The 12,731-nt window shown below is 43.9% G+C and overlaps 2 protein-coding genes across 5 annotated transcripts; one reads left to right on the top strand and one right to left on the bottom strand.

Annotated features, from left to right (window-relative positions):
• Positions 1 to 166: 166 nt before the first annotated feature.
• dnaja2b (DnaJ heat shock protein family (Hsp40) member A2b) lies at positions 167 to 6,640 on the top strand. Its single transcript, XM_037107540.1, has 9 exons — positions 167 to 1,029; positions 2,293 to 2,352; positions 2,793 to 3,019; positions 3,111 to 3,191; positions 3,347 to 3,480; positions 3,597 to 3,793; positions 3,927 to 4,071; positions 4,706 to 4,833; positions 4,934 to 6,640. Exons 1-9 carry the CDS (start codon positions 952 to 954, stop codon positions 5,120 to 5,122), a joined length of 1,239 nt encoding a protein of 412 aa, XP_036963435.1. The 5' UTR covers positions 167 to 951; the 3' UTR covers positions 5,123 to 6,640.
• On the bottom strand, positions 6,167 to 12,623 carry LOC119024600. 4 transcript variants are annotated; one of them, XM_037107538.1, is made up of 19 exons: positions 12,324 to 12,622; positions 12,110 to 12,247; positions 11,939 to 12,031; positions 11,665 to 11,835; positions 11,503 to 11,585; positions 11,144 to 11,322; positions 10,900 to 11,038; positions 10,324 to 10,455; positions 10,035 to 10,154; positions 9,813 to 9,915; positions 9,585 to 9,705; positions 9,243 to 9,484; positions 8,886 to 9,168; positions 8,443 to 8,807; positions 8,128 to 8,355; positions 7,880 to 8,044; positions 7,643 to 7,747; positions 7,161 to 7,252; positions 6,167 to 6,995 (listed from the first exon to the last, which is right to left on the bottom strand). In XM_037107538.1, exons 1-19 carry the CDS (start codon positions 12,330 to 12,332, stop codon positions 6,920 to 6,922), a joined length of 2,844 nt encoding a protein of 947 aa, XP_036963433.1. In that variant the 5' UTR covers positions 12,333 to 12,622; the 3' UTR covers positions 6,167 to 6,919. The 4 variants fall into 4 exon arrangements, with proteins under 4 accessions (XP_036963433.1, XP_036963431.1, XP_036963430.1 ...); XM_037107536.1 differs by having other exon boundaries at positions 10,035 to 10,112; positions 11,939 to 12,247; positions 12,324 to 12,623; XM_037107535.1 differs by having other exon boundaries at positions 11,939 to 12,247.
• Between the last annotated feature and the right edge of the window lie 108 nt (positions 12,624 to 12,731).

Below are 12,731 nucleotides of genomic sequence, written 5' to 3'. Positions count from 1 at the left end.
TTATCAGTAACTATAATGTAGCAAAGTGAACGTATAAAGTAGTGAAAAATTGAAACACAACTGTTGTACTTCTGATTGCACATAACAATAGTCCTTCAGTAATGTACTTAGTTACTTTCCAACCCTAACCCTTCAATTTCTGAAAGGAAAAAGTTAATTTCTTACACAACAATTAACCTCAGGGGTTGGTTTCTATACACCATGTTAACTGGTAATCATGTAACTAGTAACAAGCTGAGCTAATGAGGCCTCCTGGTTGTGATGCACCTTAAAAATCTAACTCTCACCACATAAAATTAGGCCACAAATCTCCAGTGATGCTGAAAATGTCCCATGACACATTTTTTTAGACCTTATTGCAAGTCATCTCGGTTTTACCATCCTCAGATAAATTATGCTCCTCTTCATATGCAGGCTGACAGATTTGGGGGATATTTCATTTCACAGAGCAAAATTCATTTTAAAGAGGAGCTTTGAACTTAAAGACGGTCCCTAACTCCCTCACATATTACCCCCCTACGTTATGTTGGTCAAATCTGAATAATTGTTTGTAGTAATACAGTAAATCTACTGCTATTTCAGCCTTACATATAAAGATATATATTCTCTGATGCGTTATGTGTATTTAAACATAACGCGGTAGTGTCAATGATTTTTTTTTTTTTTAAACGTGGCGATTTGTAAAACATTGTGAAAAAACCGCACAATTTTGTTCAATATGCAACAAAAATAACAACACAGTCGAGGTGAAAACACAACATTAGCCCAGTGGCTGTGTTAGGAACAGTATGGTTGGCTGGTTGCCTTTTTCTGGCATCTGTTTCCGAGTGGGTGTTTGTGTCTGTCGTAGTATCTGGCAACCCTGGACAGTCCCAGCCGGTGGATCTTGCGTCGGTTCCTCTCTCAGCTGAACCTCCGCAGAAGGTCTTCTCAGTGTAGCCGGTTAGCATCATGGCGAACGTTGTGGATACGAAGCTATACGACATCCTCGGAGTTTCACCCTCTGCCTCTGAAAATGAACTGAAAAAGGTGAGAGAACCATTTGAAACGAATCGGGAATTTCGTCGGAGTAAGGGCTGGATAAAAAGGGAAAGAGGGGTCACCGGTGAATTGTGGCCTAGAAACGAGCTAACTTAATCAACGTGATCTAGTTTGCTAACCGCTAGCTAAAGATGCCCACCAGTACTTAGCTTGCTAGCACAGCTAGTGCACTAAGCTACCTAAAATAGATAAGTTCTTCGTGTTTGAAGACAACAAGGCTGCTCAAAGGTCTGGACGAAATACCGACAACGATTGTCATTTTCTCCGTGCCTGTTTAAAGTAGAAGGACGGAGTTAACCTACCCGATAAACAAGAAATACACTGATGACCACGAGTGCGATGATACCGGCTACTGGATAATAACTAGCTACATTCCAGCAAATAGCCTACGCCAAGTCGAGCTGAAACGGCACAAGGGGTAGCCAAACAGCTCACACAGTTTTAAAATACCAAGAAAGGCGATAAACATGGGCTTATACAGCGTTTGTGTAGCACTCGATAACTCAAACCGGTGTGAATATTAACCCGATTAACGTTAATCGATAAACGTTAGCGGCGGTTGCTAGCTAACATTAATTTCCCGTCGTGTAGCTAGCTAATTAACGGCACTGTATCTGTACGTTGGGGTTGTTAGCCAACATGTACGGCACTGTAAACTCCTTCCTAACATCAGAGCAGCTACGGTCATGCGTGTGGCCTTTTGTGTCCCTCCGTCTTATGTTGTGTAACCTAAACCAATCGATTAACTTGATCATTTTTGAGTTATTGCAACATAATCGCGCGTCATCCTCGTTTCCTCCCTAACCAAATGTAACATGCTGGGTTGAAACAGCTAGCACCCATCTAAGTCAAAATTAAGTGCTTTCAGTGGTAAATTAACAGATTCTGGGTTTTGCCAAAAGAGCGTGACTGCTATTAAACATGTGGACTCCTCTGCTGGCAAGAAAGGAAACTGTGAACAGGCTGTTTTTTTTTTTTAATTTCGTTTTGTTGACGACGCCTTTACACTTACGAGTGTTAAGAGTGGTCTTGAGATATCAAAGTCAGCGATGCTCTTTGGGTGCCCTGATGTTTTTGACAGCAGGCCCACAAGTCAGGCCCTTAGCTAGTACGGCTGGTAAAGACAGGTGATACACTTAATGACTTGTAAGCAGAGCCTTATAACACACTTGGCACCTGACCTCAGGGCTCTCACGTAGCTTTGTTCACTTGATATATGATTATTTTATTATATTTTTTATGTTTTTACAGGCCTATCGCAAACTGGCCAAAGAGTACCATCCTGACAAGAACCCTGATGCTGGAGACAAGGTATGATGCATGTCATGGTAAAAGCAGCAACAGCATAGTTAGCAGCAGAATCAACAGCAGCAGCTCAGCTGCTCAACAGTTGGGACCAAGAGTTGATGTCAAGCTTAGTTTGTTATGATCACACAGTCCGACTCTTTGAGCATCAACACAAGGTACAGATCAGAGTACAGAACATGAAACACGCTTTTCCCTGGAGAGAAGTGCATTAGTTTTTGATTTGCGCTGCTCTATGACTTATTTTCTCAGATTCTGGCAGAATGTGTCACAAGAGACGCGACTGTCTTTTATCATTTCTTATTTATTTTATTTTTACTTTACTTTACTCAGAAGGGGCTCATCAAAAACAAAACCAGCTGCCCCTTTTTGCTGTGATCTTCTGTATTGTTTGTATTCTCTGTGTCAGGCTGTCTCATTGTTCTTTTTTTGCCTCACTTTTCCAGTTTAAAGAGATCAGTTTTGCCTATGAGGTGCTGACAAACCCAGAAAAGAAGGAGCTTTACGATCGCTATGGAGAACAGGGGCTGCGGGAGGGAGGAGGTGGAGGGCCTGGCATGGACGATATCTTCTCCCACATTTTTGGCGGAGGACTGTTTGGGTTCATGGGGGGACAAGGTAGAGGACGAAATGGAGGCAAGAGGAGAGGAGATGACATGGTGCACCCTCTCAAGTAAGTTACATAAAAGCAGTTCTGGTGCTTCTGTGGTTTGTCTCAATATTAAGTGCCGTTGCTAACATCTCAACACTCCTCTGTCACCCAGAGTTTCTCTTGAAGACCTCTACAATGGCAAAACCACCAAACTGCAGCTCAGTAAGAATGTGCTCTGTGGTGCCTGTAATGGGTGAGTTTGCTTTTAATGTTTCATTTCAGCTATAAAACAAAGAGAGATTGATCCGCGGTTGCCCTGACTGAACGTAGTATGGAATATCAGTAATTTTGCTGGATAGCAATACCTGTCAACTGATCAATGCTGATGCTTTCCTATTCTCCTTTTAGTCAGGGGGGTAAAGCAGGAGCTGTGCAGAAGTGTGTGGCATGCAGAGGACGAGGTATGAGAATTATGATTAGACAGCTGGCCCCTGGGATGGTCCAACAGATGCAGTCAGTCTGCACAGACTGCAATGGAGAGGGTAATATGTCCACCAACACCCACACACTCACTGACTATTCTTTTAAAAGATATGAATATTGTACAATTACAAGCACAGCAGCACTTGTAATCGTCTGATCTCTTGGATGTGTGCAGGTGAGGTGATAAATGAGAAGGACCGCTGCAGAAAGTGTGAGGGTCACAAGGTATGTAAGGAGACTAAGCTTCTGGAGGTGCATGTGGACAAAGGCATGAAACATGGACAAAAGATCACATTCTCTGGAGAGGCTGACCAAGCACCTGGCGTTGAACCAGGAGATATAGTTCTGGTTCTGCAGGAGAAAGAACATGAGGTAAAAAAAAAAAAATTCTGATATAGATTGTTGTTACTTTATCAAGGCAAATAAATAATATTTAGGTGCTGTTTCGATAATTGTCAAACATGTAAACCTAAGTGACACATTTTCTGATTTATATCAAAATCAGGATTTCCGCCGTGAAGGCAGCGACCTTCACATGGTCCAACGTATCGGCCTGGTTGAGGCTCTGTGTGGGTTCCAGATGACCGTCACTCACCTCGATGGACGGCAGTTGCTTGTCAAATACCCACCTGGCAAGATCATCGAGCCAGGTGAACATGTCTTCATAACACATTAATTGATTTGATCTTTTCCATCACATTCCTTGTTTTTCTATCTGGTGGACATCTGTAGTCAACAAAAGATGATGGCTCTTACATTTACTGTTTACTGAAGCTATTAAGCGGATGGTGGAGCCACACTATTTTTGGGACAGCAGATTAAAATAACAGATGATTTTGGAGAGCAATCCACACTGACACTAATGGAGTGCAGGCTGATCCACTTGAACATGGAATAATGGAAATGTTGCTCACAAAACTAAGCACAGTCAGAAGTAAACATCAGTCATGAGCCATATTGCTGTCAATCTCCACTGTAGCAATTGTTTTGAAAAAGAATTATAATCTCCTGGTGACAACTTCGTCTTTTCATTTTTAACAATGGAGCATGCTCTTTTTTTAACTCCAGATATTTGGCATAATCATACATTTTTCAGCTAAAACTTAACAAAGTGGGATGTGTTACTAGTCTTTTTTTATCCAGTGTAAATCATAAGAAATGTAAAATCATAACTTATAAATTGGGCAAAGGCATACAAAAGCCAAAACCTCATACTGTATCATGGGATTGTTGTTGTGTCTGCATACCTTCACTCCCTTTAACTGATGTGTGTTTGTGTTCCAGGCTGCATCCGAATGGTGAAGGGAGAAGGAATGCCTCAGTACAGAAATCCCTTTGAGAAGGGAGACCTTTACGTCAAGTTTGACGTCCAGTTTCCTGAGAACAACTGGATTAGTGCTGAAAAACTGAATGTGAGTCATGATGATGAAACATTTGCACATTTTTAAACTCCATTAAGCTTGATTGATTGTTGTGTAATGATGCGTTCTCTGTTAAATTAATTTCTTTCAGGAACTCGAGTGCTTGCTGCCTGCTCGCGCTGAGAATCCTGTCATTTCAGCAGATGCAGAGGAAGTTGACCTGACAGATTTCGACAAGAGCCAAGGCTCAGGAGGCGGAGCGAGGAGAGAGGCCTACAATGATAGTTCTGATGAAGAAGGCGGCCATCATGGCCCAGGAGTGCAGTGTGCACACCAATAGAAAGACTCATACGGAAGACACGCACACACACACACACACACACATACAGACGCATACATAAACATCCCTTGAGTCCCATCGCTAACACCATTCAAGACTTGACGCACATACATGCAGTTTTCTCTCCTTTCATGAGTCCCATGAAAAAGAGATAAACCCAAATACATATTACACATATATCCACCCTCCTCAGTTCCATGGTGCCCATAAGTCAGAGATATGCCGGATGTGTGATGACCATTTTGTGTTTATGGACAGTAGTGCTCATCAAAGCCTCCAGCAGGAAAGTGTTCCCAGTCTCAGAGGTTCATCGACTGAACTTGACTCGGACCTCCCCGTTTTCATCCTAGGCTTTTACCTTTCACTGTGGGAAACACCAGTCTAGTGTATAAAATGCAAATATTGTTGACTATCTTGTATAAGGTGTAGTTTAGTCTATCACACACAAGCGCATGCTGCTTTCTTGCCGAAGATCTTGCACATGTAGATCCAGGGTCCGGACACTACAGAGAACTCTTGACTCCACACCGGTTTCAAAGTGCCCTGCTAACATAAGAGCCGACCTGACTGAAGCCCTAAAAGTGTGTCCTCTGCACAGCCTGCTGAGAACCGCACATGTTTAACCCACTGCATCCTCTAAGGTGAACTGTCATATTTTGGAAAATGGGACTGGTTCTGTTTAGTCCCCAGCGGTCACATTGCTAGAATTTAAAAGCCCTGATTATAGCACCGGTCAGCCAGGCGCCATGTTTTCTTAGTATGGAATTTAAGCTTGTTTGTCTTTGTCGGTTTGAATGTTTAGTGTGTTTGAGACCTCAGAACTTGAACATAATTTGTGTGCTCATTATTTGGTATGAGAACACACTTGTGTACTTTTTATGTATGTGTGTTATGCAGTGGCTCAGTGTGTTTTGAGCTGCTGTGGAATGTTCTGGCTTACTAGGGTGATAGTTATCCCTGCTTTGTGTTGGACTGCAGTGTGAGTGGACACTATACTATAGGGTTGATTACAGAGGAGAAAACAGAATGTTTATTTGTCGAGAATCTCTCCCACGTAGACATTTTCCTTTTTTTCTCGCCAGGGGAGAGATCATCCTCTCTTGCAGGAAAACCACTGGGCCCACACCAACCCTCTGTATTATACATATCTCCCCATCGTAGAGTTGTTAGCCAAATCCTTTGACATGTTAAAATAATTCCATTCCCATAGACCTGTAAATAAATACAGCCCCAGTCCATAGGTGCATTCTGTCTACAGCAGTGTCCTTCGTCTCATCATTATTTCTTACATAAGTGAGTAATGGCCAGCAGTGCCAATATAATTGTTGCGTTAACATGAAGGGGAGTTAATGGAACCTCTGTAGACTTAACATGCACCTCTGTGACTCATTGTGTGTGTAATTTTGGGCACAGGGGGGATAATGTGTACACAACCGAAGGGGGGGTCATTGATAAATGACGTTACTGTTTATGCTTATGTTTGTCGAGATGATAATTAAACTGTATAATACACAGTCACCACAGGTTTGAGATGTTTTATTTCAAATACACAACCTGCATTCAGAAGGTTTTTTTTTATATGTGGTTATTGTGACAACAAACAAAAAAGCAAAAAAGCATTACGGATACAAAACCTGCAACATTTCACTTGCACAGAATATCTGTAAACTTAATGGATTATTAGTAAACCAAACATTTTTGTGGTACTTCTACTGTTGACAATCTTTATGAACCATAGGGGACTCACTAACAATCCCTTTTTTTTTTTTTTAGCAAGACATGAATTTAAGCACATGCTCAGTCTGCTCCTTCATCTGTCTCTCTGCTGTTGAGAGCTACTGGACCCAGGAGCTCCTTAAATCCTGCAGTATTCCTACAGGATTAAAGGAAGGAATAGCAATCTGTATTTATAAAGCACATTTCATACCCAGAGGCAAGTGCTCAAGAATATAAAATGAGATCAAATGCAAGGGAAGAGAGGGGATGGTGGTTAACATTTAGTGTTTCCTGTCTAACTTTTACGAGATGTATGTCTTACCGGTCTCGTTTGGACTGCATGACATAGGAGCGCTCTCTTCTCAGCTGCTCGAGTCGCTCTTTGACGACCGTCTTCTGCTGGTTCTTATCCTCCTAAAAACACAATAGTTATGGTTCTCGAACTGTAGTGATTAACTGATTAGTGGATTCAAAGCTCACAAATGAACTGACAGCTATTGTGAAGTATTATGAGTAAATAATTTGAATTAACTACTAATACTTAAATGTGATGATCTGATCTGATCTTTTCTTCATAATTTACGATATTAAATTGAGACTTGAGTTTAGGAATATTGGCTGGAAATAAAGAGTTATCACTTCGGACAAAATGTAAAGAAAATTATTCACAACTTTTTAACATTTTATAAACTACACATCTCAGTGAAAATAATAGGCTTATTAATCAATAATGAAAGCTGTAGCTCACTCCCTAAACGATTCTCAAATGAAACTTCCTGATTCCCTCAATATTCAGTATTTTACCTGTGGCAGATCTTGCGTGAGGTGTCTGAGCCTGTCTGTGTGTTTTAGGCCGAGAAGGTCTTCCTCTGCCTTTTTGTTCTGAATGATTGACAGGCGTTCCTGAACCTGAAAGACAAACCGTATCTCAGGGGGAGTATCTGAAATCTTTCAGTGCCCCTCCTTCAGTGTCTGCCTTTCTGTAGGATGTAAACTTGCATTAGAAATCCCTCCTCCTCCTCGTCTACACCTTTCTCTCACCCTCAGTAGCTGTCTCTTTCTATCTCTCTGCTGCCTCTGTTCCACCTTTCTTTGCATGTCCACCAGGTTGCGCATTGTCCTTTCTCTCTCCATTGCCGAGACCGGTTCTCTGGCTCGCTCTCGCTCCATCAGTATGGCTTCTCTCTCGGCAGGGCTACAGTCAGCCTTTACAACAGGAGATGGCAAGTTGGAAGTGTATAAAAAATGTACATAACATGCGCTGGTTGCACAAATAACACCAGACTTACTGCATATTTCTGGTCCTCAGCTTGAGTGAGTGACTCTATTGAAGAGGAACACATTTCCGCCTCAACCTCGTCTCCCTCTCCCTCTGTCTCATCGCAGAGGTCACCGTCGTGCCAGTTAATCTCAGGACGGTCGGCCGAGAGGTGGAGCTGCTCAGTCTCCACTACCAAAGCATGTGTTGCTTCTCCCTTCTCTGTTTCTTCATCTACTGCTCTCCCCTCCAGTGTCAACTAATGAGAACAGAAAAGGGGAAAAAAATCAGATACATGACAAATTAATACTGTATTTCAAGGTCTGCTCGCGGGGTCTGGTCTTACTGTGCTACACTGCTGGTCCGCAGCCTGTGGGTCAGAATGACCTGTGGAGTCAGACCACATCAGAGTGGGTCTCAGATCTTCTCTGTCTCCAAAAGTATCCTCAGTTGGCTGGACCTCTGTCTGCATACAGCCCTCACCGCCCTGGCTCTGTTCCTCGCTGTCCGCGTCATCCTCTGGCGGTTTGCTCCAAGCGAGGGTGATCAGTGAGTCCTGTTTCTCAAAGCTCTGGGGGATCTTTGCTGCGCTGCCCTCCTCTTCTACCTGTGCTTCTCCCGCTGCTGCGGGACTCTGGTGAGAATGGCTTGTTGCATCTGATACACACACGATCTCCAAATAGGGCAGGTCCTCTATGGTCGCTCCACAACCTGGGGTGATGCAAAGTATTGTAACTGCAGGTGTGATGGCACAGTGTGGGAATCAATGATTGCCTGTATTTGCACTACCTGTACAGACGTCCTGTCTGTCAGCCTGAACTCCATCCAGCTCTTGACTGTCACCGCTGACTGAATCGACCGTCAGAGCTTCAGCTGGCCTGTCGCTGCTTCCCGGGGCGTCGACTGCTCCGCTGACGCTGGACTGCGTTGCGATTTGCTCATTGCTGCTATTTTCAGTGAAGTTTGGAGAAGGACAGGCATCAGAGATCAGGAGTTGGAGTGAGTTGGTGTAGCGCTGTGCTTGAAGTTGAGATTCAAACTCCTCGCGCAGAGCTTGGACACGCTGTGCACTCTAAGAGACACATGAAAAAGTCCACTTATTATCGTGTAATCTTTGGATTGCATGCTGTGGTCGTCTTGACTCACTTTGTCCATCAGCGCTGGCAGTACTGCAGAGGCTTGGACTTCCTGGAACTCCATCAAATGGGTCAAGAGGAGCAGGGAACAATCCTCCAGCTGTTGTTGGGACCACATGTTGGCCTGGTGTTGAGGCTGAGGGTTTGTTAGCTTTAAGGGGGTCTCGGTCTCATTGTGTGTGCGCAGGTCGGCATGAATTTGTCGCAGCCTTTTCACACAACCGTTTTTTAAGGCGGCTTGCTTGTGACTGTCTGCATTGGAAACAGGAAACGGGAGACAAGAACGACTGGAGGGAAAAAACAAAAGAAAACAATTCTGACAAAACTTGCAGGCGGTGAAATATTGATTTACCCTCTTTTGGAGGCACGCCGCAGCCTGGTTTTTGCACATCCTCCAGGGAGACCCCGTGTACCAGCTTTATCAGGTGCTTCCTCTCCTGCTCCTGAGTCAGCACCAACAACTGCAGCACTGCCTGTTGTGACGGAGCCAAAGTTTTTGCTCTGCCACTGATAAAAACTGCTGTGGTGTTTTCCTTTTGCTGTCTCGGAATCGTAAGGGCCCTAAGTAGATGGACAATACCTGCTGTGGTGACACTGAGATAGAGTCTGTCTTTTGCTCTCCCTCTTCACCACATAGCCACAGGGCTGCCTGATCTGCTCCACACGGACTCTTCACATTTGGCCTAAACAGACACACGAGGGACGCACAGGATACAACTGAGCATACAGAACCTTAGAGCAAGACGAGGTAGCAGTTTTCATTTACACTATTATTTTTCACGATCAGTGTTTGTTTGCTTACCAAGTCTCCCAGGACTGCCGAGCTGCCAGAAGAGCGCCGTAGGACATTTTCTGTCTCTGAGCTCTGAGAGTTGCCAACCTGATGTATAGACACAGCAGTGTAAGGCTCTCCCTGTCGAGCCTGGAGGGCAGAAGATTAATGAATCAACTCATTCCCGGCGCAGTGAGAGCCATCTGTAAATCCATGTGTGTCAAATCTGATTTGGGTGCGAGCTCAGCAAGATCCTACAGTAATCCAGTGGTATTATTATAAAACATTATAGTCAAGCTCGTGGTTCAGAAGTATTAACCTCTCGCCCAGGACTGTCAGTGCATCCCTTTCTTCCTGACGAAATGTGTCCAACTCGAACAGGAGTGTGACAGCAGTCCAGGACTGTTCTCTGGACTCAGGACGACCTGTAGGAGACACTCCCAGGCCGGCCCTGCAGGACAGTTATTTGTATCATAATGCTTGGTGGCAGTCGGTTTATAATCTGTGTTTTTATACACAACTAAACTGATCTGTATTCTTGCTTCAGCCAAGTTAGTTTTTCGAACTCAAATATAGTCTTGTATTGTAGTTTGGATGTTGTTTTCTTTTCATTTCAACACTTTCAAGTGAATTTAGTTTCCATTTTATCTTAAATGTGCAATAATACATTAACATTTAGATCATTTATCAGGCGCTTTTGTCTACAGCGACTTACAGTAACTCATACATGCGTACGCCGATGGCAGTGGCTGCCATGCAAGGTGCCGACCAGCGCATCAGGGGCAGTTTGAGGTTCAGTATCTTGCCCAAGGACACTTGAATTGAATTGAACCAGCAACCTGATAACAAGATGCCGGCTCTACCCCTGAGCCGCAGTAGGTCCTGTACGTGTTACCTGTATATCCTGAATGCTCCAGGCAGCTCAGCCAGACAGAGCATGTCACTCAACTCCAGAGCTTCCTTAGCTCGATCCTCCAGTTCCTGTTCTTCCTCCTGTTGTTGCCATGGCAGCATGGTCTCCCAGATACTGGGAGCTGTGGTTTCACCCCCCCCCCCCCAAAAAAAAATGATGTCAATGATTTATGATGTTGTGCTTTATATTCATGTTTTGACGATGGTTCAGGTAAACTTTTCCTTACTGTAGTGCTCCTGGAGCATTTCTGTAAAGAGCAAGTGGGTCACCACATCGTACTTCACCTCCACCAGCAGGAGGACGTCTGACAGGGTGACACAGCCCCAGGCCTGACCTCTAACCTCTGGGTTTCGGGCCTGCCATGGAGAGGGCAATAACATACATTGCACGCCCTCTGACGCCAATCTGAGATAATCATAAAGAAATACCAGCATCATGATTATAATAAGGAAGCACTTCAGTGTGTAAGCTAACTCGAAACTCACTTAGTGTAGTGGAGTAAATTTTTAAAATTTCCCTTTAAATTCTGTAAGGGTCTTTACTTTTAGTTGTACTTGAGTAACTTCTTAAACCTGCTGGGCTCACCTGGCCCAGCACTGCCTGGCTGGTTTCTTTAGCCTCTTCGCTGCCCTCAAGCTTCCGTCCAGCTCTTTATTCTCCATCAGTCTCTGTGAGTTGAAAGCAAATGTCAAAGATGAACAGTGAACAGTTTCCATGCAGGGGACACCGCCAAAGCACAACCTGTACCTGTAAACCGCCTGTGTCAGAGGTGTGCAACTGTACAGGTCCTGAATCTGATTGGTCATGAGCTGTTTTCAGAGGATTCGGTTCTGAGCTTTGGTGCACGATGAAGACTGACTCGTCCATCGCATGGAGAGGTTTGAGATTTCCATTGAGCAGCTGGAGGTCCCAGTAGAGCTAGAGAGACAAGAATATTGACTCTCAGGAGAGATCATGGCGAAATTAATAGTTTGGTCAGAGGGTTTCTTGGATAAACTCTTGGTAGAATTTCCTTGACTACCTTTTCCTTCTTGTCCCTCTCTCTCTCCATTTCTAAGAGAACATCCAACACACTTTCACCGACACAGGACCAGCTTCTTTCATCTCCTGCGATCTGAAACATGATGTGGTTTTGATCAAACGATAGTAGCCTTGATCGTGAGCTGTTCCAAATACTGTACGTCTGCGTTACCTTCCTCATGGCTGCGTGTGCCTCATCAGTGTCGAAGGGAACGTGAAACACTTTGCTGCAGAGGAGACTCACGTCCTCAGAGGAGAACTCTGCTCCAGCGGACTTACCCAGGGACTGGTACAGACCGGCGATACAATCCTGGAGGAAGACATGAGGACATTAGGGTCACTTTGCAAATGGAAAACAGTTCCCAACCAACGTCAAAACTTCTTACCTGCTCCATGTTTTCACCACTGCGGGCTGATGAATTATACAGGCTGTTACTACGGTTACAGCAGCCCTCTGGGAAAAAACAGCTGGATCAGGTTACCAAGCAAGAAAAGTGACTGTATCTGTCAGAGGGAGATGGAGAGGAGTGAAATGTGATGCGTGCGATGTGTAAAAATTGTTCTGTAACAGTGAAAGTTGTTGAATACCAGCTTGTAAATTATATATTTCAATATTGTGTAGCCTGTCTCTTACAGTGTATGTCATAATACAATCTTATAAAGCTCATGCTGGTAAGATTCTGTAGTTTCTTTCTAATATTTTCCTGAAAAGATGATGCAACTGGGACAAATTCTGAAGAAAATGATGGCCCATATGAAACTTGAACAAAATACAAATAACTATATAATGTTGC

This window comes from Acanthopagrus latus, chromosome 8 (assembly GCF_904848185.1).
Source record: "Acanthopagrus latus isolate v.2019 chromosome 8, fAcaLat1.1, whole genome shotgun sequence".
In the NCBI taxonomy this organism is placed as follows: domain Eukaryota; kingdom Metazoa; phylum Chordata; class Actinopteri; order Spariformes; family Sparidae; genus Acanthopagrus; species Acanthopagrus latus.
Note: the sequence above shows the minus strand (reverse complement) of the source record. Positions and strands in the feature narration are given on the sequence as shown.

What these genes read in the sequence shown, in the direction of transcription:
- dnaja2b (XM_037107540.1), top strand. Translation starts at nt 952, where the DNA reads ATGGCGAACGTTGTGGATACGAAGCTATACGACATCCTCGGAGTTTCA. An exon ending in CACAGACTGCAATGGAGAGG is followed by an intron (nt 3,481 to 3,596) that starts GTAATATGTCCA and finishes GGATGTGTGCAG; the next exon opens with GTGAGGTGATAAATGAGAAG. An exon ending in TGGCAAGATCATCGAGCCAG is followed by an intron (nt 4,072 to 4,705) that starts GTGAACATGTCT and finishes TTTGTGTTCCAG; the next exon opens with GCTGCATCCGAATGGTGAAG.
- LOC119024600 (XM_037107535.1), bottom strand. An exon ending in GGAGCATTCAGGATATACAG is followed by an intron (nt 10,456 to 10,899) that starts GTAACACGTACA and finishes ACTGTCCTGCAG; the next exon opens with GGCCGGCCTGGGAGTGTCTC. An exon ending in TGCCAGCGCTGATGGACAAA is followed by an intron (nt 9,169 to 9,242) that starts GTGAGTCAAGAC and finishes TGTGTCTCTTAG; the next exon opens with AGTGCACAGCGTGTCCAAGC.